Source organism: Fistularia commersonii, chromosome 18, assembly GCF_037954325.1.
Source record: "Fistularia commersonii isolate RoL2024-O1a breed Wild chromosome 18, RoL_Fcom_v1.0, whole genome shotgun sequence".
Taxonomy (NCBI): Eukaryota; Metazoa; Chordata; class Actinopteri; order Syngnathiformes; family Fistulariidae; genus Fistularia; species Fistularia commersonii.
In genome coordinates this window covers 11,244,434-11,270,451 of record NC_141301.1, presented here as the reverse complement: position 1 = coordinate 11,270,451, position 26,018 = coordinate 11,244,434, and the positions used below count along the sequence as shown (strand labels likewise).

General features: G+C 38.9%; 2 protein-coding genes across 6 annotated transcripts in view; one reads left to right on the top strand and one right to left on the bottom strand.

The window, feature by feature from the left end:
• cbl (Cbl proto-oncogene) overlaps positions 1–5,171 on the top strand; it is a 37,301-nt gene extending 32,130 nt beyond the window's left edge. The window contains exons 15-16 of the mRNA XM_086164015.1: positions 345–587; positions 1,507–5,171. Of these exons, the coding sequence (XP_086020141.1) occupies positions 345–587; positions 1,507–1,802 (539 nt within the window). The 3' untranslated portion in view covers positions 1,803–5,171. The remainder of the gene's footprint in view (positions 1–344; positions 588–1,506) is intronic.
• A 3,145-nt stretch (positions 5,172–8,316) lies between these two features.
• mcamb (melanoma cell adhesion molecule b) overlaps positions 8,317–26,018 on the bottom strand; it is a 38,324-nt gene continuing 20,622 nt past the window's right edge. The window contains exons 2-18 of one of the 5 annotated variants that reach the window (XM_086164014.1): positions 21,691–21,815; positions 21,358–21,583; positions 20,816–20,886; positions 20,653–20,740; positions 20,395–20,574; positions 18,612–18,742; positions 18,008–18,143; positions 17,476–17,591; positions 17,047–17,188; positions 16,839–16,966; positions 16,440–16,581; positions 16,095–16,148; positions 14,835–14,888; positions 13,285–13,326; positions 12,776–12,899; positions 9,875–9,986; positions 9,306–9,752 (exon numbers count right to left, since the gene is read on the bottom strand). In XM_086164014.1, the coding sequence (XP_086020140.1) occupies positions 9,750–9,752; positions 9,875–9,986; positions 12,776–12,899; positions 13,285–13,326; positions 14,835–14,888; positions 16,095–16,148; positions 16,440–16,581; positions 16,839–16,966; positions 17,047–17,188; positions 17,476–17,591; positions 18,008–18,143; positions 18,612–18,742; positions 20,395–20,574; positions 20,653–20,740; positions 20,816–20,886; positions 21,358–21,583; positions 21,691–21,815 (1,874 nt within the window). In that variant the 3' untranslated portion in view covers positions 9,306–9,749. Of the gene's footprint in view, positions 9,753–9,874; positions 9,987–12,775; positions 12,900–13,284; positions 13,327–14,834; positions 14,889–16,094; positions 16,149–16,439; positions 16,582–16,838; positions 16,967–17,046; positions 17,189–17,475; positions 17,592–18,007; positions 18,144–18,611; positions 18,743–20,394; positions 20,575–20,652; positions 20,741–20,815; positions 20,887–21,357; positions 21,584–21,690; positions 21,816–26,018 lie in introns of all 5 variants that reach the window. The other 4 variants (XM_086164011.1, XM_086164010.1, XM_086164012.1 and 1 more) reach the window with 4 other exon arrangements.

Genomic DNA, 26,018 nt, shown 5'->3' with positions numbered 1-26,018 from the left:
CCAACTTAGAACTAAAAGTCAAAAAAAGGAATTAACACAAATGAAATATACCTCAATTAAATATTTATAATTTATTTTCCCAAGCCACTCAGAGCCGCAGTGTAAAGATGAAAGAGCCGCATGCGGCTCCGGAGCCGCGGGTTGCCGACCCCTGAGCTAGCCGGCGCGGCTTATATTGAGGTGCGCTCAATAGTCCGGAAATTACAGTGTGCATGACTTATGAATGTATCAAGAGTTTGCGTTCTTGAAATAAAACAATACCCTTGGTGATAGTTGTATGTCAAAAAAAAGGGCTTATGTTGAATTACTGATGTTACAATGTACAGTCCTCCATCTTTCCCCAGAGTATTCAGAGTTACCCCAGCTACCAATGACAAACGGTCCCAGGGACCACCTCCCCGAGGACAGGGAAGAGGAGGAAAATGGCTACGACTTCCCTAAACCCCGACAGCCAATACCACCTGCCCGACGAACACTTTCAGAACTGGGAGGGTCTTCTTCCTCGTCCTCATCTTCCTCTTCGTGCTCATCCAACACAGCCGCTTTCAGCCGTCTTTCCTTAGATTCGGATGCTGGAGCTGCAGCATGTACGTAACATAATACTTTTGGCATTTCATCATTAATTAAATGAGTTGCATCTACTGCCCACTTTGGGCTAAAACATTAATGAGTGCTAACGAAATGCATTTTTGTGCGAATAAAAGCTGGATAATGTGTCATTTCACTTGTAAAATCCAAGTGAGTTCATTACCTAAATGTAACAGCTTAGTCAAGAATGGCAACATTGTCATTATTAACTTGGGGAGAGAAGGTCTAGTAAGTACCACAATTAACTAATGTTCCTGCTTTGCTCCGGAGCAAACAGGGTCAGTTCAGTTAACATAAAAAAAGTTTGTTTACTTCTTTTACAGCTCTTCTTTTGACCACAATATATTATAATTTGTAATATTTCATTTGTAATATTCTTTGATATGGATTGGAAAGCCTGTTGAGGTTTAACTTCCTGATTGCAGAAGTATTTGCCTCATTAGACCTAGAAGTGGTGGTTGCAGAAGGAAATGACCTTAGAGCGTTTAACTATTTACTCAGAAAACTTTTGCAAGACACTGATAGACAAGAGGCTATGAAACACTTCCTCTTTGTGCTCAAAAATTAAGCCATGTGTGGTCATTGACAGACATGAGCTCTGTCCCTTTGTTATCACCAGCACACAGTCTGGCATTTACCAAATATGATAACTGGTCGAGAGCGTGTCGTGCGTTCGAAGCAGGCGTCTTCAGACGAGCCTCGGGAAAGGTCACTTCTGAAGGGGTCGACCCGTTTGCCTTTGTATAATTAAACACTTCAGGCTTGACACAGAAAGCACTAGACTGTGGTAATCCAGATTTGTTTCGCAAAAGATTAAGATATCACAAGTTAGGCTGTAATGAAAAGAAGCCTACCATGCAGGTATTTGTTTCAGTTTTCTTTTAATTATTTGGTTATTTTTTTGTTTTTTTTCTTCAGCCTTCTCAGAGCTGGTAGAAGCACCAGAGAGACCTCCAAAGCCGCTACCCCGACGAATCAACTCGGAGCGCCGTCCCAGCCCCGTCCCGCCGGTCCCTGCCACTCCCAGTAGCTATGCAACCGGAGCGGAGGCCAACCCTCAAATCAGCAGTGAGATCGAGCACCTGATGAGTGAGGGATACTCGTACCAGGACATCCAAAAAGCACTGATGATTGCACAGAACAATATCGAAATGGCCAAGAATATCCTCCGAGAGTTTGTTTCCATTCCCTCAAACGCTCATATCCTTACATAGCACACTGAACTGCACAGCTCTCGTGTTTGCGCTCTCTCTCACTCCAGCTTAGTTTGGCCCGGTTGTTTTAAAGGTTGGCACAGAACCAGCTCAAAGCCCATCGCTTCCAGCACTACCTCCGGTGCTGGCTGACGCCCCTGTGGATATTTTAACAGGCTGTTTTTTTTTTGTTTGTTTGTTTTTTGGTTTTTTTTGTGTTTTGTTTCTTTTTCTTTCAGCAAGCTCACAGCATCTCTGGGACTCCGCGCCCTGCACCCATGTGCTTTCAACAGCGCCTGGCCTTTAAACTGCAGCGGGCCTCTGCTTTTCTTTTTTTTTTTTTTTTTCCATGAACATCTCCACAGGGCTGACCAAGCGCATAAGGAACAATGACAGGGCGCCGCTTGGCAAGACTTGTAGGAATCCTGGGAAAAAAAGATTCTTATCCTTCATTTTGAAGCCTCTTGCTGAAAATGTAACCGACACCTCACAAATAAATCGTAAAATGTATGTCTATATGAAAATTTAATATATGAGTAAATGTATATTAAATGTGTGTAATATATACAGTACGTGCATATACAGTATGTGAAAAAGACTTCAGCTTTGAGGGGTCACTGGTTGGTACAAGACAGGGACCAGAGGACATGGGGTTTCATGCTTTCCCTCAAACTGAGGCACGTGAGTTATGAAGTACATTTTGGGGAGGAATCCTTACAGGGATCTGCTGGTCAGCAGCTGAGAGAATGCAGTTTGCAGCCGAGCTTTTCCATCCGAAACCCAGTCTGTCATGGCCTTTAATTGATAAATGTTGCTTTGGTACTTTCTTTTTTGTTTGTTTGTTTGTTTGTTTAAATGAAACAATTTGTCATGTATTTGCAAAGTTCTCGTGTGTGTGTGTGTGTGTGTGTGTGTGCGCGTATGTGTGTGTGTGTGTGTGTACTCGCGCATTTGTGTGCTTACGCTTGCCAGAACTAATCCTCATGACCTGTTGTACGGCAAGCCCCCTGCATTTGTACAACATTAATGCGGAAAAGCAGCCCAGGCTCAGGTGCCAGTGTTTAGGGCCGGCACCGAGATAGTTAAAGGATATAGTAATGTTTGACACCTCTGCAGCAGCAGACAGGCAAGCGGTGTGTGTGCGTGTGTGCGTGCATGCGTGTGCATGATCCGCGGCGGCTGACATATTTTCGTTCTGTCTTTGTCCGACTTCATTGGCTGACTGGTTCCGGTTTCTGTGTCCAGCTCAGTCCAGTGTTATGAAACAAAAATATTGTAATTGATTTCCTTGGGTAATATATTATTGTTATATGATCTTAAATATGGTTGTTATGATTAATTCAGAAGTGCTTCACTGCTGCTACTATTGTTAGTGCTAAACAAATAAGCCTTAAATGTACATTTGTGAATATTGTGTTTAACCATCATCCTTTAAAGTGACAGTATCACACCTGTTTCTCCAGTCTGTAATGTAGCATACTTGAAAGTACAAACAGCTTGTGAGTCTGCGGCCCTCTCATGCTGCCAACGCCTCAGTGTTTTAGACTTTTTTTTTAAATTTCATTTTTATTTTCTTTCATAACATCTGTATAGCGACAGAAATAAAGCAAGCAAAATGCATCGGGTTCGGAAACCAGCCATTCTGGAAAGTATTCAGGATCCCGTTCGACATCCGTTTCCCCTCCCCGCCATCTCGGGAGCTTGCCTCGCTGGAAGAGACAGATTGCTGAGGCTTTAAAATGTAGACTCGTGGGTTTGCAGGCCCACCCCTCAGGTCTACATTAAAATCAGTATTTGGGCCAACTGCAAGAATTACTCAGGTTGTTTATCTGTTCGTAAAAAGCGGCGTTCACCCTGGGTGTCGAAATCGGAGTAGACTTAATAGACTAGTAGAAAATTGTCAGGTCACAAGCTGTCTTGTCTCGCAGGGGACTAGTAGCCTCCGCTCAATGAAGTCACACGCGCAACTACTCACTGTAAGATGTAGTTCCTTTTTTTTTTTTTTTTTTTTTTTTTTAACGCAATATAACTTGCACATTTTGTCTATTTCAAATGTTGGCAGAATTCGAGACAGCTGCTTCATTTCCAGGTACTATGAATGAACAGGTGAATGAATGCGAGGAGCTTTAAGGTACATTCACTTGAACCTCTCCCACCACATGAGGAATGTTTTGGGGGGTTGTTTTTTTTTCTTTTTTTCTTTGCTTTTTTTCGAGGTGGTGATGAATCATGTCGATAGCTAATTAGCCTTAGCGTTTACTGGGTAATGCTGTCTGTTGACTGGAAAGCTATCTGCACTGTCTGGCCATCCTCAATTTTTTTTTTTTTTCTGTTCCTAGTTGCCTTGAGAAACCTCTTGAATGATGGGTAATTGACGGGGACATCCCCAATCCTCATTACTGTACCAATGTTTTGTTATTGTTTCATGAACAGCATGTCGTTGTCATGTAGTTACCTTTTTTTTTTGTTTTGTTTTGTTTTGTTGTGGGCACAGTGTACCAGTTTGTGCTTCGATACTGTCACTCTAAAGGAAAGCAAATTGTAAAAAGTTAAGTGATATACCAGGAAAAAAAGTGGCCATTTTATTTTAAATTTGCATTCCTGTAAATTTATTTTGTTCCAAAGGTTTTGTTTACTTAACGTGAATGATTCTGTGCACAGTGCCATATGTTCAGAGATCTTGGACATGTTTAGAATAAGGCCTTGTTTTTTTTGAAGAGCGTGTGCGTGCGTGCGTGCGTGCGTGCGTGCGTGCGTGCGTGCGTGCGTGCGTGCGTGCGTGTATCAATCTCTGAAAGCGAGATCATGCAGTATTGCTTCTATTAGTCAGATTCATCCATGAGTGCAAGCGCTGACCTGCCTCAGCTGCCCCTGTTCTTAATTACCTGAACAACCAAGCACATCCCAGCCCAGCGCCTCGCTCACGGATGTCTGATTTGCACCAGCCGTTACCCCTCACTTCCTGTGTTGGGACGTCAATTACCCCTCACTTCCTGTGTGGGGATGTCAAGTGTCTGCCAGAGGAGGGAGCTGTTGTTCCATGTAGCTGCGTTGCTTCTCATCGGTTTTAAAAAAATATATATTAAAAAAAAAAAAAAAAAAGGCATTCATTAACTTCGGTGGTTTTTAAAGCTCATATCACTTTGGAAGTATGCACATTGCTGTTAATAAAAATGATAAGCAAAAGCCATTATTTGTCTTGTTTTCTGATGTGTTTTACGAAAGGGTCTGTTTATTCCTAGAAGCACATTATGTCTTGAGTCTTTTTGCCATCTTTGGCTTTTGAAGTCAATTCCTGTCCTTTGGGTGTAAAATGACATAATAAATGCACTCACATTTACTGCATTCATCCTGTTCTTCTTTCGGCTTTTCCCGTCAGGGGTCGCCACAGCGATTCAACTTTCTCCATCTAACCCTATTCTCTGTATCTTCCTCTCTCACACCAACTACCTTCATATCCTTTCTCACTACGTCCATAAATCTTCTCTTTGGTCTTCCTCGAGACCTCTTGCCTGGCAGCTCCAATTCCAGCATCCGTCTACCAATATATTCACTATCCCTTCTCTGTACATGACCGAACCATCTCAGCCTGGCTTCTCTGACCTTCTCTCCAAAACATTGAACATGTGTCGTCCCTCTGATAGACTCATTCCTGATCCTATCCATCCTGGTCACTCCCAAAGAGAACCTCAACATCTTCATCTCTGCAACCTCTAGTTCTGCCTGCTGTCTTTTGGTCATTGTAACAGTTTCTAGTCCATACATCATCGCTGGTCTCACCACTGTCTTGTACACCTTTCCTTTTATTCTGGCCAATAGTCTTCTATCACATAGTACCCCTGACACTTTTCTCCACCCATTCCAACCTGCTTGGACCCGTCTCTTCACCTCTTTTCCGCACTCTCCGTTGCTCTGGACTGTTGACCCTAAGTATCTGAAATCCGCCAGCTTCTTGATCTCCACTCCCTGTAGCCTCACCGCTCCACCCGAGTTCCTCTCGTTCACACACATATATTCTGTCTTGCTGCGACTAACTTTCATTCCTCTCCTTTCCAGAGCATACCTCCACCTGTCTAGATTTTGTTCTACCTGTTGTCTGCTCTCACTACACATCACATTGTCATCCGCAAACATCATGGTCCATGGGGATTCCTGTCTAACCTCACCTGTCAGCCTGTCCATCACCATTGCGAACAAGAAGGGGCTCAGAGCTGATCTGTTACCCCTACAGCACACCGTACCAGTGTCTCACAGCTAGCATACATGTCCTGCACCAGTCTAACATACTTCTCTGCCACTCCAGACTTCCTCATACAATACCAGAGCTCCTCTCTTGGCACTCTGTCATATGCCTTTTCTAGGTCTACAAAAACACAATGCAGCTCCCTCTGGCCTTCTCTGTACTTTTCTATTAGCATTCTCAACGCAAATACTGCATCTGTAGTACTCTTTCTAAGCATAAAGCCATACTGCTGTTCACAAATGCTGACTTCTGCTCTCAGTCTAGTTTCCACTACTCTTTCCCATAACTTCATTGTATGGCTCATCAACTTTATCCCTCTATAGTTGCCACAATTCTGCACATCCCCTTTATTCTTAAAAATAGGCACCATCACACTTTGTCTCCATTCTTCAGGCATCTTCTCACTCTCTAAGATCCTGTTGAATAATCTTGTCAGAAAATCTACCGCTGCCTCTCCTAGACACTTCCACACCTCCACAGGTATATCATCAGGACCAACTGCTTTCCCACTCTTCATCCTCTTCAATGCCTTCCTCACTTCACTTTTCTTAATTTTTGCAACTTTGTGGTCTACAATAGTCACCTCTTCTACCCTTGCCTCGCTTTCATTTTCCACATTCATCAGCTCTTCAAAGTACTCTTTCCATCTTCCCGTCACTCTTCTAGCATCTGTTAATACATTTCCCTCTCTGTCCTTAATCACCCGGACCTGTTGTACATCCTTTCCATCTTTATCTCTCTGTTTCGCCAGCCTGTATAGATCATTCTCACCCTCCTTACTATCCAACTGAGCATACAAGTCATCATAAGCCCTTTGTTTTGCCTTTGCTACCTCTATCTTTACCATTCGCCACATCTCCCTGAACTCCTGTCTGTTCTCTTCAGTCCTCTCAGTATCCCACTTCTTCTTCGCTAACCGCTTTCTCTGTATACACTCTTGCACTTCCACATTCCACCACCAAGTCTCCTTATCTACTTTCCTTCCAGATGACACACCAAGTACTCTTCTACCTGTCTCCCTGATAACACTAGCTGTAGTTGTCCAATCATCTGGAAGCTCACCCTGACCACCCAGACCCTTTCTCAACTCCTCCCTGAAAACCATGCAACATTCCTCCCTTTTCAGCTTCCATCATTTTGTCCTCTGCTCTGCCTTTGTCCTCTTCTTCTTCCTTTTCACCAGTCATCCTACAAACCCCCATCCTATGCTGTCTGGCTACACTCTCACCTACATCTACTTTGCAGTCACTGATCTCTTTCAGGTTACCTCGTCTATACAAGATGTAGTCTACCTGCGTGCACCTACCTCCGCTCTTATAAGTTACCCTATGTTCCTGTTTTTCTGGAAAAAGGTATTCACTACAGCCATTTCCATCCTTTTTGCAAAATCTACCACCATCTGTCCCTCTGCATTCCTATCCTGGATACCAAATCTGCCCATCACTTCTTCATCCCATCTATTGCCTTCACCAACATGTCCATTGAAGTCTGCACCAATTATCACTCTCATTTCTGGGATATTCTGCATCACTTCATCCAACTCATTCCAGAACTTCTCCTTCTCTTCAGATTCACATCCCACCTGCGGGGCTACTAACAACATTGAGCATCACACCTTCAATTTCCAGTTTCAGACTCATAAGTCTATCTGACATTCTTTTCACCTCTAAGACGTTCCTTACGAACTCCTCCTTCAAGATAACTCCTACTCCATTTCTCTTCTTGTCAGTACCATAATAGTACAACTTAAAGCCTGCTCCTAAGCATCTAGCCTTACTACCTTTCCACCTGGTCTCCTGGACACACAGTATATCCACCTTCCTTCTCTGCATCATGTCGACCAACTCTCTACCTTTTCCTGTCATAGTCCCAATATTCAAAGTTCCCACTCTCAGTCCCAGACTCTTTCCTTTCCTCCTCTCTCTCTGCTTCCGAACACGCACTCCTCCTCTTCTTCTTGTTCTTGTTCTTCGACCCACAGTAGCCCAATTTCCATTAGTACCCTGTAGGTACTGCATTCATCCTGTTAATCTCTTATGTTTGTGTGTTTTCTGTGTGTGTAATATATGGAGATCCTAATGCAACAGTATTAACAGTCAACAAATGTAACAGCTGCCTTTGGATGAATTTAAAATCTTGCGCAATCTGAAAAATCGAGTAGCAAAAGGACCACACATGCATGAGAGTATGATCAACATGGCTTTGTGTCAACAAGAAAATTTATTAATATTTCATGTAACGTATTGGAAATGAACTGACTTGTCTTTCAGTAACGGAGACAACATACTTGGATTCAATTAACAGTCAAGGTTTATTTGCTATATTCTTTCAAAAACTACAAACAATTTCTTGATACAGTGAATTGCTCTGAATGGCATCAAGATCCGCACACCACCGAAAGGCAATAAACAGTTAAGAAAAAAAAAACAACCCTAAATTAACAATCGAAAAATAGAAAAACAAATGCATAAAACACGGCAGGTAGAGTAAAAGTAAGCGTTGTGATTGTCTTCAAAATTAATTTGCATAAGTGGTATCACAGTCATTCCCCTCCTCGGCGCTGAGTTACTCAGTGGAGCTCGGAAATCTGAATTCATTTCTGTTAAAACGAGGTCGGTTGTCAACGTAAGGCATCATGGCGTAGGAGGCGGGAGGGGGGGGATGTTCTCCATCACTCTGGGATAAGATTATTTTCAAGTCAAAACTCAAACCTGCCACCTCTCCCCCCCCCCCGGTGAGGAGGGTGACTTCATGCCGTGAACCACATTAAGCCCTCGTCCTCAACGACCAACAGTTCATTCAAACGCAGTCATGTTAAACGAAGAAACTGTCACATTAAAAAAAAAACCTGTCTGTATGTAGAATAGCCACAGAGAAATCAGTGCAGTGAACAATGAATACGGTGAGTTTATTGATATTCCATGCCAAGCTTTGACCTTTAACTTCTCCTGCGTTTGTGAATCTTAACGCGCAGGTAAATGGAAAATGAAAAACCCGATGTCAAATTCCAAACCGATCGTGAAAGAGTCACAAACTCAGAAGCGTGATGTTGACGGTATTGGTTGCATAGCAAGCAAACTTGCTTTTTTTTTTTTTTTTTTTCAAAATTAATCATAAACCGGCCGCGTGACGAAAATAGGCTTATTCCCAAATATTTCAGTGTACAGACTGGAGCAAATCAGAAACTATAGACAACATATATATACATATATATATATATGTATATATACGACAAATGAAATGGCTAAATCTACCTTTCTCACTCAAATAATGTCTGCTTGTTTATTTTTGGCTTTTTTTTCCCATCATGTTATTTTAAATAAAATATATACATAGATTATAATATGTACACTTGATAAAGAGCTGCTGCAATGGTCGCTCTTAAGTGATTGCTTTGCCTGAGGTGACTTACATACAGGTACACAAACGGTCCCTGCTTTTAAGGATGATCAGCAGAATATGAGGTTCACGTTAAAGACAACTACAGCCTAAGAGTGAAACGTTTTTTTTTTGTTCGAAGATCTGAGGGATTAATGTGTTGCGAAAATCACCTCTTCATAAAGCTGGACTTCCATTCCGACAAAATACGTGCAGTCCGTCACCATCATATAAGTCTAGGATGAGAGGTTTGGGGTGAAAGCTTGAGTCCACCGGAGGGTCTGAACGGGAGCGGTTGTCTTGCGGTTGTCCTTCTCAGTCCTGCACATCCACTATCTCAACACAAATCACTTCCAGGGGATAAACGAGCAACAAAAGGGCAGGCAAAAAGAGGGGGAAGCGGAGTGTGAGTGTGTGAGGCAGATGACCAGAACGACGTCCTCCATAGATCAGCGTCGGCGTGGATTCCTACCTGGTTATTTGGAGGTTGTTTCTCGCCGTTGACGCCGAGAAGAACAGCCTCCTCCGTGTTGTCGCTCTTCATTTCTACCACAATGTTATCTTTGTTGGAGTTCTCTTTGGTGCTGCAGCGACAAAAAAAACTCATTCAAATTAACAACGATACATCGCGTTATCGTCGCTGTCAGAGGTTTCCGCCGGGTCGGCAATTGAGAGAACTTTTATAGCAAATCTTAATCCAAGAATAAAATTCAAGACAATGCAATAGGCAGAAGAATACACCTTGACACCGTTATTTATGACAAATAAATATAATATGATGTCATATATGATTATAATTTTTACATATCTATGTATATATTATAGATCTAAAATTTTAAGTTATTATTGTATCATTTCAGCTATCACAATGTAATGACAAAATACATATAATATAAAATTATATATGATTATAATTTCTATATATGTGTGCATATATAATACATTTAAAGTTTTGAGTTATTATTGTATCATTTCAGCTATTACCATGTAATGACAAATAATTATGATATAATATTTTATATTATTATAATTTTATATATGTGTGAATATATATATAAACAATAAGTTTTGAGTTATAATGGAATCATTTCAGCTATTACCATGTAATGACAAATAATTATGATATAATATGATATATGTTTTTTTTATATATGTGTGCATGTATAATAAATGTAAAGTTTTAAGTTATTATTGTATCATTTATTATTGTATCATTTCTATTACCGTGTGACTAATAAATACAATACAATATTATATATGATCATAATTTTTATATGTGTGTGTATATATAATAAATGTAAAATTTTAAGTTATTATTGTATCATTTCAGCTATTACCATGTAATGACAAATAATTATGATATAATATTATATACGATCATAATTTTATATATATATGTGTGTATATATAATAAATGTTAAGTTTCAAGTTATTATTGTATCATTTCAGCTTTTACCATGTAATGACAAATAAATATGATACAATATTATGTATGATCATAATTTTTTTATATGTGTATATATATAATAAATGTTAAATTTTAAGTTATTATTGTATCATTTCAGCTATTACCATGTAATGACAAATAAATATAATAGAATGCTTTGTATGATTATAATATTTATATATGTGTGTATATATTATAGATGTAAAATGTTAAGTTATTATTGTATCATTTCAGCTACTACCATGTTATGACAAATCAATATAATATAATATCATATATGATCATAATTTGTATATATGTTTGCATATATAATAAAGTTAAAGTTTTAAGTTATTATTGTATCATTTCAGCTATACCATGTAATAATAAATAATATGATATTTCATCATATATGATTATATTTTTTATATGTGTGTATATACAATGAATGTAAAATTTTAAGTTATTATTGTATCATTTCAGCTTTTATCATATAATGACAAATAAATATAATATAATATTATGTATGATTAAATTTTTTTTATGTGTGTATATATAATTAATGTTAAATTTCAAGTTATCATTGCATCATTTCAGCTATTACCACATAATGACAAATAATTATGATATAATATTATATATGATTATAATTTTTATATATGTGTATATATAATAGGTGTAAAATTTTAAGTTGTTTTTGTATAATTTCAGCTATTACCACGTAATGACAAATAATCATGATATAATATTATATATGATTATAATTTGTATATATGTGTGCATATATAATAAAGGTAACATTTTAAGTTATTATTGTACATTGGGTTTCGTTTTAAAGAGTGTGGACCAGACCTGCTCTCATCTAAATTAAATGTGACTTAATTTGACTTGACAACTTGGCAGGGAAAATGTCAGGGGGGAAAATGCAATAAATTACATGAAAAAAATGCTTAATTTAGCATTTCCATAGTATTCCAGAGGGCCAATTCAAACATAGATATTGATGTACATGCAGTACATCATGTACATGTACTTATCCAACATGCTAGCTGATATTTTGAATTGCACAAAAAATAGGAAAGACAAAAAAAAAAAAACCTTTGACCATTACAATTATCCTATTGCGCATATGTAACTAAAAATCCATAAATATTTTAAACTTCAAGATCAAGTGTAAATCAGAAAAGTATGTAAAATTTCTTTCTATTAAAACACATATTTACCCTGTAAAAATAAAAATAGATAAAGAAATAAAAATACACACACACACACACACATTTATACAATATAATATAATATGATATAATATAATATAATACAATATAATATATTTATAGAATTAATATTGATTTATTTAAAACCTTCTACTTTCTTGAAACCCACTGCTTCCCATTTATATTAAATTTAATAATAGCACATTTATAATTACCATACTAATATAAAATTGAAATCTCATGCTTGAATGTGATGTTAATTTTACCACAAGTGGCCTATTCCAATCGGGCACCGACTGCACTGTCATGTTTATTTCTTTATTTTTTTTAATTTCTTTATTTTTACCGCTTCATCATTTTAATTGTTTTTAATTTTATTTTCCGTTTTAAATGTGTATTTTGTAAACATGTATATGACTTAATGGTGTCCCTGAGTATCAAGTGAGGCACAAAAATATTATCATTATTATGATTATTATTATTATTATTATTGTTATATATTAAAGCAAATGGAGGTTTTGACTTTTACTGGGTTACCAAATTAATGGTAAAATAAAGAAGAAGAATTTATAAATCAAAAAAATGGGGGAAAAAAAACTTTAACTGGCCAAGACGATGAGAATGTAGAGTAGGGATCACAGACTTGTGGCCCACGAGTTACTTCAAATTAGCCTTATGTGTCCCCCGGACCAAAATGAGTTTAACACCCCTGGTGTAGAGCGTCTTCACTTACATTTCCTTTTTGCCTGACCGTCCACACAGCTTGCCCTTTTTGTAGAGAAAATACAGGACGCTCCCCAGGATGGCCAGCAGCAAGATGAAGATGATTACGACGGCAATGATAACGCCGCTGCCCTCTGGTGGAGAAAATGCACGAGACCAGTCGCAGGGGTTAGTTGGAGTTCAACTGGGAGACGGGCGAGAAGAGCGCCGGGTGTGTGCGGCATCGGGCGGGCGTGGAGGGACGCAGCATTCCATAGTGTTGGCGGGACAAGCTTCGCCCAAGTGAACCTACACCTGACAACCTGAGGCGAGGAAAGTGCAAAGTCGTTCGCGAGCTCGGTGCTTGTGCGTGACAACATGCATAGCAGGAGGTAGAGGAGAAAACGGTGAAGATCTGCTGCGGACGATTTTTCGGTTCATCGGGAGAGAAGGATGCTGGGGAGGGAGAGAGGTGGGAGTTGCTGCAGAGAAGAAGTGGAAGGAAGCGAGGGAGCGTCTTCAGCAGCAGAACATACCAACCTTTCTGGGATTTCTTTTCTGGTTTAGATGTTTCTGCTTTGACTAAGAAAAACCACATGAGCACAATTAGCACCGGGCGGTTGGATGGGTTAAATAACTTGTCACACGTACGCAAAGTCCCGCAGCGATCTGAGACATAGGCAGTGACTGTTTAAATTGTGAGGATCTTATCTCGAAGCTCAACATCTCGCCCGATAGCCCGGTAGCTCGGCTCAACAGTTGCTCCACTTCCTGGAGGAGCGGCGGGTAAAAACAACCCCGAGTTAATCTCGTTTAACTGACACGTTGCGAGAGGCTACGGAGGTTTTCCTCCGAGGCCTGGAAATTTCCTGGCATGACGTACAAGACGACGAGCGGGGAGAGAACGAGAAAACACAAGGCAGTGCCCGTAATGGGAGTCAGGAGACTCCAGCTGAGTGCATTTAAAGCATCAGCTGCCTTTTACAGTCACACCGAGGCATGTGTGCTTGTTTGTGTATGAGTACTATAAATATTTTATATCTTGCATGCCGCACTGCTAACAGCACTGATCATCAGCGACCGTCGCTCGCCATAATCCGATTCTCCTATCTGATTTAAGTTGTTGAACTTTATCATTCCAAATGAGTAACAAAAAAAATATGTTCAAAGCTAATATGATAAAAAAGTCAACAATCCATCTGTGGAGGTGTATCAATGACAGGGTGCTCTTCTTTCTCTCTGTATTTCATCTTAATGACTTGGCCAAAAACTATAATTAAAAATCCACAAAAATGTCCTTATTACAAATTGTAAATTTCACAGATTAAAAAAATAAACAAAAAACATAATTCAAAAATAAATGTTACAAATAAATGTTTATATATTAAGAAATACTTATATCTAATGAAATGCTTATATTATATATATATATATATGTATATATATATGTGTGTGTATATATATATATATATATATATATGTATATTATAACTGTATTTCTTTGCCAAATTACCAATATTCATTTTGTGCATTTCAAAATTTCTTCTAATTTCTTATATTTTCTGTTTACTTTTATTTCAGTGGGAACAGAATGAATAAACAAATAATAAAAAAAATAGTACAGAAACTTTTAATAAACTTAAATACAAATCTACACTTCATCTATGTTTCCCTGTCGTTTAGGTCTCAACAGTGTCAACTGAAATGTTTTTTTAATGCAAGAGTTTTAATAAATACATAATAAGAAATGTAATATTAAGTAATGTAATAAATAGTAGAAAAACAATAACAGGGGAGCAGCAGTTCTTCCATTGGTTTTCCATTGGTAATAAAAAATTTTACCAGCCTTTTCAAAATGTGACATTTTGGATACAATTTATGACTTTTTTGGAGGAGCTTTGACAGATTTTTTTTTTATTTTTTTTGGCAGCAATTTTTAGCTTTGTCGTTTCCCACATATTTTTTGACAGGAAGATTGATTGAATATTTTTAAAGGCTCTCAAGGTTGGAGGACACACAGGATCCTCGCTTTCAATAATCTGCCACTACTTGCGCTCAACCTGAGCTAAGAGTTCTGTCTTCCTGCTTACCTGTGGTAGCAGGGCTAGTGCTAGTGGTGGTGGATGATGCGGAGGTGTGTATGACTGAAAACAGGTAAAGGTAAAGAGGGGGGGTCACTTCCTGTTAGCACACTGGGGGATGAGGCAAGCACGTCAAACACATACAGAGCTTAACGAGGTAAACAACAACAATGACTGAAATGTCACAAACAAGACAAGAACCACAGACTGAGACAGACTATATTCTTATTTATCCTCCTCCGATTTATGCTTTATGACTGAAATATTTATTAGCCTACACATATAGACTACATCTTGCGCCATTACTGAGCTATTGTTGACTGCAGTATTATCATTGTTAGCAGTATTACTATTAAATAATAACAGTATTAAAATGTGCAGCTGTAGAGTGCGTTGTCATGTATTATAATTATGATTATTATCATTATTATTATTATCATGAGTATAATTACCACTGTAGGAGTGGTCTCATTTCTCTTAGTGAACACACTTGGGTCTATGCCATTTACTTTCTTATTCATGTATGTATACACGCATTTATCTGTGCCTATTTATATCACTCCCTTTAGGACCTCTATACATTTACATTTTCATTTGTGGTGGAGCTTCGCATTATATGGTTGCATTGGTATTCTGGTCAATGGACTCCCATTCAGTCGAAGAACAAACCTTTCACTAATAACGGAGTTCAGCAAAGTTGCAGATGAATCATTACAAATAGAAAAGCAAAGCAGATAAAAAGAATTTGTTGGTACATTTGCAGCTTGTTGCCAGGATATTTACAGGAACAACTTATTTAGAAAAATACATATTAATGGGATCAAACACTGACATTTTGTTTTTTGGGGAGGCGCAAAGTCAGTCTTTATTTGGCTGCAGCTACTGCAGTGTTTGTGATCAAGTACTCCACCAACTATTTCCTTTATTTTCATAATCTGATAAAAACGGTTGGGAGAGAGTAAATAAACAAAGTTGAAAGTAAGTAATTTCCTGGTTCAGAGTGGTTTATCAACTTCTCTTCCTTGAATGTCTACATTTAAAGATTAAGAACAAATCTTAAAAAGAGGAATAAAAAAAATGTTTAAGTAACAGAATTCCCATGGACGTGTAGTTATTTCTGTAATTTTTCTTTTTTTTTTTCCTGACTAAGATCAATTGTTCTAGGTCTTTCAGGGCCAAAAACAACCACATTAACCCCCTCAGTGGAGATCATACTAATTTATTTTTCAACATTTGCACTGAATCTGATGTTAATGGCTGCACTCTTACCTGTGGAGGGGATAATAGTGCTAGTGGTGGTGGCTGATATTGTGGTGTGTGTAACTGAAAACAGGTAAAGGGTACAAAAGGAAGGTCATTCCATGTTAACACACCGAGGGAGGAGGCAGGCATGGAAGGTGCACGCATCTGTGCAACTTCACAACAACAACAACAACAACAACAACAACTGGGCACCTGAGATATCACACGCAAGAATTGACAGCGTACGGTCGTGCCGGAGATCCAGACAAATAGGAAATAACTGACGAGCAGACAAATTCAAGGAGGGGAGAGAAAGAATGGATAACACGTAGAAACAAAGAGCAGATACAGGAAAAACAAAATGAAACTCACTAGCTCGGACGTTGAAGGCCACAGCGTCGGAGCCGTGATTGTTAGAGGCGTTGCAGAAGGCGGTGAAGTCGGACTTGACCTTGATGCTCACCACGCTGAGCACGCTGTCCTCGGTGAGTGTTTCGTGTGGCGTTTGAGTAACCTGGAGCGTTCACACAGAAAAAAAAAAGGAATCCCTGAGAGGTAGTGGAACAAGGACGCCAAAAAGATAAATCAATAAAATCTGACTTGACTCAACTTGAAATGAATGGTTTAGCAGGTAAAATGGCGCAAATTGAGAATTGAGAAAAAAATTGAGAACAAGAATTGTTTTTTCTTTTTAAAGCACGTTTGGGGGACGGGAGGCGGGAGTCGCGTTGTAGCGGTAGAAAACGTGAAAAGTGAGAGACTCTGTCGTACCTCTGCATCGGGAGATGTCCAAATAACAGTGGGAGGAGGGAAGCCTCTGACGCTGCATTTCAGCGTCACCATATTGTCAAAACTTTCCTCTATGTCTGTGTTTTCCGGCATCATGATCTTCGGTGGAGCTGAAGCGTGAAAATAATAACAATAAATAAAAAATTCAAATCGAGACACAAAGAAGAGTAAATAATGTTACTGAACTCACTCTTTACGTAGACGGTCAACGTCCCACTAGTTTCCATTCTCTCCACCTGTGGCACCCTCACCACACACTCATAATTCCCCGCCGTGTCGTAGTCTGCATTCTCCAGCCTCAAAATATTTCCAACTGAGAAAATTTCCCCGTCCTGCGTGCACAAGGTCACAAAGTGCAAAGTTTGTGAACGGATATAAGTGACATACATGTGAGCGGGAAGAAGTCTCACTGCCAGGTGGGACTGATTTTATTCATAAAGCCCCGATTGGTTCAGCTCAAATTTGTTGTATCTTCAAGACCTAGGCTAAAAATTACTATGAGCATCTTAAACTTATTCCACACGGGGCTGAAAAGTAATTCAAAAAAAAAAAAAAAAAAAGGACAGATTTGTGTGATTTGTGTAAATGGATTTAAAAGATTGCTTTTGAAGGTCATGACCTTAAACCATTCTGTCTGCGTCTGGAGAGAAGAGAGCGCATTGCAGGAAACATTCAGCTCTTCGTTTTGAGCCACTTCAACAGTATCTTTGGGCATCACCACGGCGGGATCAAGATCTGCGCACACACACACACACACACACACACACACACACACATGCATTATGCAGCTACCAGAACAGGTGATCTCCGAAGACCTCATTGCATGTTGTTGTTACAGTGTGTCCAGAGAGAACCGTCTGAATAACATGTTTTTTTTAATATCCACAGTAATATAATTGAGGAAATAAAATAAATCCAGCGGACACGGTGTCTGGTCCATCCGGACCTCATATTTCTACCATCTAGCAGCCTGCAGGATGTCAAGATTGATTCGAATAAGCCGTAAGAACCAACAAAGAAGTTGTATCGAGTAAAAACTGAAATGAATCCTTTGAAACAAAGTAATAGTGGTCGACAACAACGACAACGGGGTACGTGTTCAGATGTGATGCTAAACAAAATCGTTCCGCACAACACAAACATTAACATACAGTTCACATAGAGAGTGGTGCTCTGCGAGATCTCCTCGTAGGTGTCTATGTCCAATAAGTAACACGTGTAGACTCCGTTGTTGAGGCGGTTCACGTTATTCAGCACCAAAACATTGGATTCGACGGAAGTGTCATCCTGCAAAAAAAAAAAAAAAAAGAATAACGCATACTTATTATTTATTCATTTTCTACACCGCTTACACTGCAATCGGGGTCGCAGGCGGTGCTGGACCCTATCCCTCTTGCCAGTCAATCACAAAGCTACATATGGACATACAACCATCCACCCCCCTGTTCACACACCCTATAGAGATATACAACAATTCACTACCATTTACATGACAATTTAGGGTCTCCAATGAATCTGCATGTTTTTTGGACCACGGAAGAGCACTGGCGAACATGCTAATTCCACACAGAAAGGGCCAGTGTGCTGGAATCAAACCAGAGACTTTCTTGCAGGATGAGGCGGGAAATCCAATAAAAACTGTAAAAATAGATTTGCCTCGTGTGACTTAAGTGGGCACATTAGTGACCCCCCTTTTTGTGAGTGCATTTTTAGACATTCCTGAAAGGCAAGCATCGAGTCGGTCGTTTTTCTTACTTCACCATATTTAATTGTATAGACAGAGGATGGATCATTGCCGTTGCCATTGCAGTGAAATTCAACCGTGTCCCCCTCTTTGATCGTGTCCTTCGGTGACACCACTTGGAAACTGACTTCTGTAGAGGCGTCTAAAATGAGAGAGAAATCAAGGTCAGGTATGGACATTTGACGTGTGTACCTTTGCATGTTTTTGAGAACGTCACCACAGGAATCATAACTCCCACGGACACGCATTCCTATAGATCCTCATGGGGTTTATCCCTTACTTGGGATAACGTGCCTTCACAAATCTTAGATACGGGAGGATTTGTTTAACCACGGTTAAACTTTTAAGGCAAATACAATAAAGTAGAGGCTACTGGGTTGCAGTGAATGACAACCAGTGACGTGCAGTCAGTAGAGACAGGGGAGGCCGGGCTTCACCAAGTTTAGCTGATGTGTCGAATGTTTTTCATTAACAACTGTAACGTGTTTCTCGTGTTTCTCATAATCATAAAACGACTATGAAGAGACATTAAGTGAGGCACACACTGACGGTGCCTCATGGTAGGGGGCACCGCTGATCCCAGAGATCCTTCTTACTACTCGGCTACAGAATAGTAGAATTATCAATATCAAGCTACAGTAAACAGTTAGCGAGTTAAGCGCAGCCATCCAGCTATTTTTTGCCGATCTCATCGGGCTGTATAGCTCACAAATGGTGAGGGATGAATGTAAATCTCCTAGGCAGTTTCATAACTTTTTGTCCCAGAAGGATCTCATTCAAACTGCTTCTGAGGTGACAAAGTTGCTCCGGCCAACAGTCACCGTTCCGGCTACGACAGCATCGATGGAGCGCTCATTCTCAGCACCGAAAAGACTCAAAACATACAGTCGGAACAGGACCGATCAAGGACGACGGTCTTCGCTGGCAGTGATTCCCACTGAGACAGAAAGACTTTTAAAACTGAAGAAAGAAACGGACGACTTCTACAAGCAAGTTATCGATGCTTCAGAAGGAACGGCGCATGGACTTAATTTATAAGTAAAGGTAAGAGATAATAATGTTTTTTTACCTGTGCTTTTTCTATGCTACAGTTTGTACAGTATATGTAAAGAATGCTGATATGATATTTTAAACAAAACACATCAACTGCTGCCAATAAAATGGTGAATAAGTTACTCTGTAGGGTTCATATGTTGGTAAATCCGACCATGATGACGTCAGTGCCTCACCAGCCATGAACCTCACCGCACGTCACTGATGACAACAGTGTTATTTACATCATTATAAATTTATGAAGCTAAATGATCATTAGTTTATTCTTAGAATATTTAGTAAAGGGATAAGATAAGATAAGATAAGATAAGATAAGATAAGATAAGATAAGATAAGATAAGATAAGATAAGATAAGATACTTCCCCAGTGATCAAAATTTGAAATGATAATGATGAAGATGATGATGATAATTAACAACAACAATGATAATAATAATAAAAATAATAATAATAATAATAATGTGGCACCAAAATCAAATATCCTCTTAACATTTTGTAAAGCAATCCACACAGAGATGGAGCCAAAATTTGTGAACTAAAGCCTACAAACACGGTGAAGACACACAAATACTGCTATTCAAACAGATACAAATGTACATTCAAATTCAACATTTTCAGACCTCAATATCATATTATTCCTGATAGACTTTCCGATTCTTTTGCTATTCCAAACCCCTTCTTGCTGGCCTGTGTGTGCTTCTAGTTATGGTGATGTCTGTGTTTGGAACAGCGGGGACTCACAGTAGACAGTGATGTTGATACGCTTTGTCTCGATCATTTTTCTTCCTCCAGGAACCAAGTACACAATTTCACAGTAGAACTGAGCATCTTTGTCCTCCAATGCCACTTTCATGCTCAGCTCACTCGTCATAGAGAACAAACCGCTGGATTCAATGGTGGATCTGGGATTCACTCTAACAACTGCACGACACAACAGGACATTAAAACCGGGGCCATTTTTTAAAACACGTTTCAAATTGTTGATTTCAGTTCTCTCACCGTTCTGCTCATTGTGAAGCGGTACATTGTTTCTGTACCAAGTGACGTTCGGTTTTGGGAAGCCATTTTTGACTTCACAGGTGCCGATCTGGGAGCAAGAATTAGAGGAAAAGTCAAATATTAAACATTTTGATATTTGAAAAAACAATTAAGTTCATTTTACCTTGGACAGGTTGGGTTCATTGACTGAGATCCCTGTTTGAACACCCTCTACGGTGGGCCCGTCTGGAGTAACTGCACACAAACGAAAGCTGAATTAGGAACTGCAAAAAGCAACATATCTTTTACAAATGTCCGTTATGACCAAATAGATTAGGCGACTTGTGGGAAAGGTCAATTTGCATTTGCAAGTTTGTGACATTGGCATTATAGCTTGTAAGCTAGGAAAGAAACCCTTTTTTCAAGGCGTATAAAGAGTTACTAGGCAGCAACATTAGCATTAGCATTAGCAGTTCATTTAATACACAACTTGCATACATTATCAACCGCGGAAATTACATTTCAACCGCAATTCTACAAAAGTGATTGAGATGACCAAGAGAAGTTACAGGATGGGAACATTTCTTGGTAAAGCAGCTAAAGAAATGCTATTTTGCATTAAATGGCTCATCGTATCGATGGCTAATTAAGCTATAACAACAGTGCTAATGCTAATTCATTGTAGGACAGGTTTTCAGAGGTGCGAGCTCTCGAGCTGAATCTTACCGAACACATGGAGCCTCGTTCGTCCTTCCCCGGATCCATCAGCCTGACTTTGAACGCGACAGATAAAATCCACTTCGTCCTTCAGCTGCACGTCGGTCAAGGTCAGCACCACCTCTTTGTCGGTAGTGCTCGTGTTCAGTCGATCTGTGAAGGGTGTGCCCTGCTCCACCATCTTCGTGTCGGCATGCTGGTAGTAGATCCTCTTTAACTGACCTGTCTTTGTCAACTATAGGAATTGATCACATGTATTTAACGTTGTCTTCAATTGATAAATTGCAACATTTCAGAATTCACTTTACTTAACAAATAACAGTGTAAATTAGGGAAACTCACGTAGAACCACTGGATGACCACGTCACTAGTTTCCTCAGCTGAAGTGAACATGCAGGCGATCTGAGCGTTCTCTCCCTGGAAGACCTCCACCCTGTCCTCCACGTTCACGTCCACAATCGCCCATGCTGGCAAAGGGAAGAACGATACGGTTGAAACCTTGTAAACACGTGAGCAGAAAATTGAGAAATTATTTTCACTGGTCAGCGGTCCTGTGTTTCAATTTCATGTCGGACATAGCAGAAATTTTGGTGCAATAAGAAATGAATAATTAAAGCAAGAGAACAGGCAAAAGTCACACATTACACTCGTCAAATCAACTCAATGGCTTGTAAAACCTTATATTACAATAAGTGCCGATATGTTTGTCTGATTATTGGTGGCACTTGGCCTTTTGGAAAATTCTAACTTTAATTCAGTTTTGTTTGCATTCCATAAAATAATCTTTCGAGAACTCTTTTCTATGATTTCTGTCCTTATTAACATATTATACAATGTGTAAGCTTCTTTTTCACCATTTCCAGAAAAGGTACATCACAGTGACGGACAATTTCAAACATTACTGAACAGTTTTGAAAACAAATAAACACAAAGACTGTTTGGAGTTCAGAAGGTTAAATCGGAATAAAAGGATGAGGACAAGAAGATAGAACATGGAAATTCTCATCACGGCTGCCTCAAATCCTCTCAAGAATTACGTTGAAGAAGTACAACACTTTTGTTATTCCACCCTGCAGACATGCACTCCAAAGAAGCACGGAGGAGAAAAAGCAGAGTAGAAAGTCACGGTGGGTCAAACAGTGATGCTATGGTAGGAATGAGAAGCCCACCCATGTCCACATTAATGTTCTGCATTCCACTATGTCACCCTCTCAGAAGAAAGGCTCAATTTACAGGCTGCATAGTAGCCCTACTGTTTCTTTACGATCCGGCTCTGAGGAACAAGTGGTTTCCCCATCCGTGGTCCGCCAGTGCGACATAGCCGACAAGTCTATAGACCGGAGCCCCCCCCCGATCACACTTTACTTTACTGAATGTATGAGATGCCAATGAAAGCCGTAGCCTGGAGTGAATCTGCCAGGAGGGATTTCAACATTCCTTTTATTTGTTGGTGGGATTCCTAATGGGGGGAGAAAGTGACAGAGAAAATAAGAAAAGTTTTGGTCAAATATCCCGAAAGAGAATGGAAATGTTCATATATGCGGCAAAGTGACGTGACATGATGCTTGTTCCTTGTTTGGGATCAGTGAATGAAAATATTTCTGGAACTTTAACACTGAGTCACACTTTTATGTCAGAGCCAAGAGTCTTGAGTCTTGAGTAACTTGCGAAATAACTTGAGTAACTTGAGAAATTTGCATTAGGTTTCAAATTAGACTGGACATCTCTTTGCAGGTTGAAAAGAAAGAAAGAAAGAAAGAAAGAAAGAAAGAAAGAAAGAAAGAAAGAAAGAAAGAAAGAAAGAAGAAGTTAAAAATGTTTACATATATATATATATATATATATATATATATATATATATATATATATATATATATATATATATACATTGAAACTGCTATAGGAACTTCCAAATAATTCTAGCAATCAACTGTGGATACAGTCTCCTGTAATATACAGTGCATTGTTTTTGGTATAGATCTGTCAATTCTAGTTATACAGGAATGTCTCAGAAAATTAGAATATTGTGATACAGTTCTTTATCTTCCATAATGCAATTTCAAAATAAAAATGTCATACATTCTGGATTCATTACAAATCAACCGAAATATTGCAAGCCTTTTATTATTTCAATATTGCTGATTATGGCTTACATCTTAAGAAAACTCAAAAATCCTATCTGAAATATTAGAAAATCATCAAGAAGCTTTTTTTTTTTTTTTTATTGCATTACAGGAGATAAAGAACTTTTTTTGCAATATTCTAATTTTCTGAGACAGTCCTGTAATGTGATCTGCAGAATTAATTCATGAATAAATAAATAAATATAAAGAGGCTTCTGTGCAACACTGGGAGCTTCACAGAGAAAAAAAGCCGCCCTGTTCCTTCGAGACATGCTGATAACGGTTATTTGTAAATATTGACCGCTCAGGATAAATGTAGACGTTTCTCTCTGTGCCTTTAACATCTGATGATCTCGAGGAATTTTCATACGGATGCCGAGATGCTTTTTTTTTTTTTTAAATAAATTCACGTCAATTGGACAGCTGGTAAGCAAGTGGACCTTGTGTCTTCCAATAAAAGCAATATGGTCACCAACCCGTGGATTTGCCGGCCCCGTAAGGCTGGCTACGGGGCGTCGGCGACAGGATAATCCACTATCTGGTGCAGAGAGTGGATAAGAAGGTGGCTCTAAACTAACATGCGGTGCCTGGAGTGACCGGGTCAAGAGTCTCAGTGTCCACCGGCACAGTCAGATGATAATGTGTGACTGTCTTGTACATTAATCATTTGCATTTGCTCTGGTTGTAAAGGGGAACTAATGTATACAACCGCAAATGAGTAAACTGACTGTAAAAACCTGAGTTATTTAGTAACATTCAGCATTGTGTCTTATTTTAAATCGTGTTTGATTGCAGCGCATACAATATAAGGCTCCTTTTGTCCGGGGGATTTTACAGCTTGTAAATCAGACTGTCCGATTAAAAACCTTATACCTATTTCGGAAACAAATAAAGACAAGTAACAACAATGTGAAATGATATCCATTAAAAATTGAAAAAGTGGTTTCAAGAACAAAATTTCACCACTAATGGTGCTGCTGAAAATGGCACTTAAATGCAGCTAGATTGGATTATTAGAATATCAAACATCTAGAGGAGAGCCCGGAGTATAGTTAAATGAAAAATAAAAGAAAATCTACATTGCAAAACAAACAACCGGAAAATGAATACGTCATCTGCAAAGATAACAAACATCTACCGCCTATGAACAGTTTGCATAAACTATAAACGTTAACACTCCATCTGGTCTCCGTCTCTAAAATCTTTCAGACTCACTGCTTAGGTTTATTTTTCCAATATTCCCTTGCACCTGCCTCTCTTCCTTGCTGCATGTTGCTGTTTACTACTCTAATGGAATAGGGTGGATCCATTCCTGTTAACGAAATTCAATTAGTCTTTCCAACATAGACATTTCCTGGCCATTAGGGATGGCAGGACGGCGCTGACTCACATTCAGCATCCCAGCCCCCTAAATGAGGTCTCACCTACCCTGAGAAGTGAGTTTTAAAGACGCAGGAATGGGCGAAAAATCACATTTCACCCTTTCCACACTTTTCCTGGCAGCTGGTAGTTCTGGGTATTTACTCAGGGGAGTGTTAATCAAATCTCATTAGAGGATTGGTCAATTTTTATATTTAGTACATCAAGGAGAGAAGCTGGCAATTCCAGGATTCGGATCAATCCCCTTTGATGATAGTGTGGACCATGTGCTGGATAATTGTCTACAATCAGTGTGACTGAAAACAGCAGAGGATCGACGGATCGTGATAACAAAACAGTAGGGGGGGTCGGACTTTTTGAGCAGGTCGGAAAAAAAAGAAGGTATTTTTGAACCTGATACAACAATTTCAGATGCTCAGTTTGTGATTTCAACAAGGGAAGAAAGTTTCAGTTTTTCCAAAAATCCCCTTACTCAAACAACCCGACGCTCGAATTTTATTTGATTTATTCAAATCAGGGGTGTCAAACTCATTTTGGTCCAAGGGCCACATACAGTCTAATTTGATGTCAAGGGGGCCGGACCAGTAAAATCATTACCTAGAAGTAACACTAAGTCCAAATTCTTCCTTTGTTTTTATGTAAAGGAGGTTAACAGGTAAATTGTGAAAATCTTGATAAGTAATAAACTGATCCTCTAAAAAAAAAAAAAAGACAAATTAATATTAAAAATGAATATTAAAGAAGCATTGATTAGATTACACCCTGAAAATTTTGAGTTATAAGAGAAAATCTTGTCACTGTGGGAACATTTTTTGCCACTAGAATCTATTAGAAAATTGATTGGTAGCATGTATAAGAGGAGGTATAATGTTTACAAGGCTAATGGTGACTATTCTGGTTATTAAGTCAATCTTTTTGAATTTGCCCATATTTTTTTTTTCTTTTTGCTACCTTTTTTATTGTTTTTTTATAGAAATAGATCGTTTTTAACAATGTCACTTGATGTTTCTTCATCAAAAAATTATTTTGTTTTAAAATTTTGAAGCAAATGAATACATTGCAAAGTATTTTTTTCCTTTTTTGCCTTGCCTGTTTTCTTTTTTAAACCCACTGTGTAAAATCCCCAGATACATGTGAGAAAAAACAAAAAAGATTCTATTTCAGGCA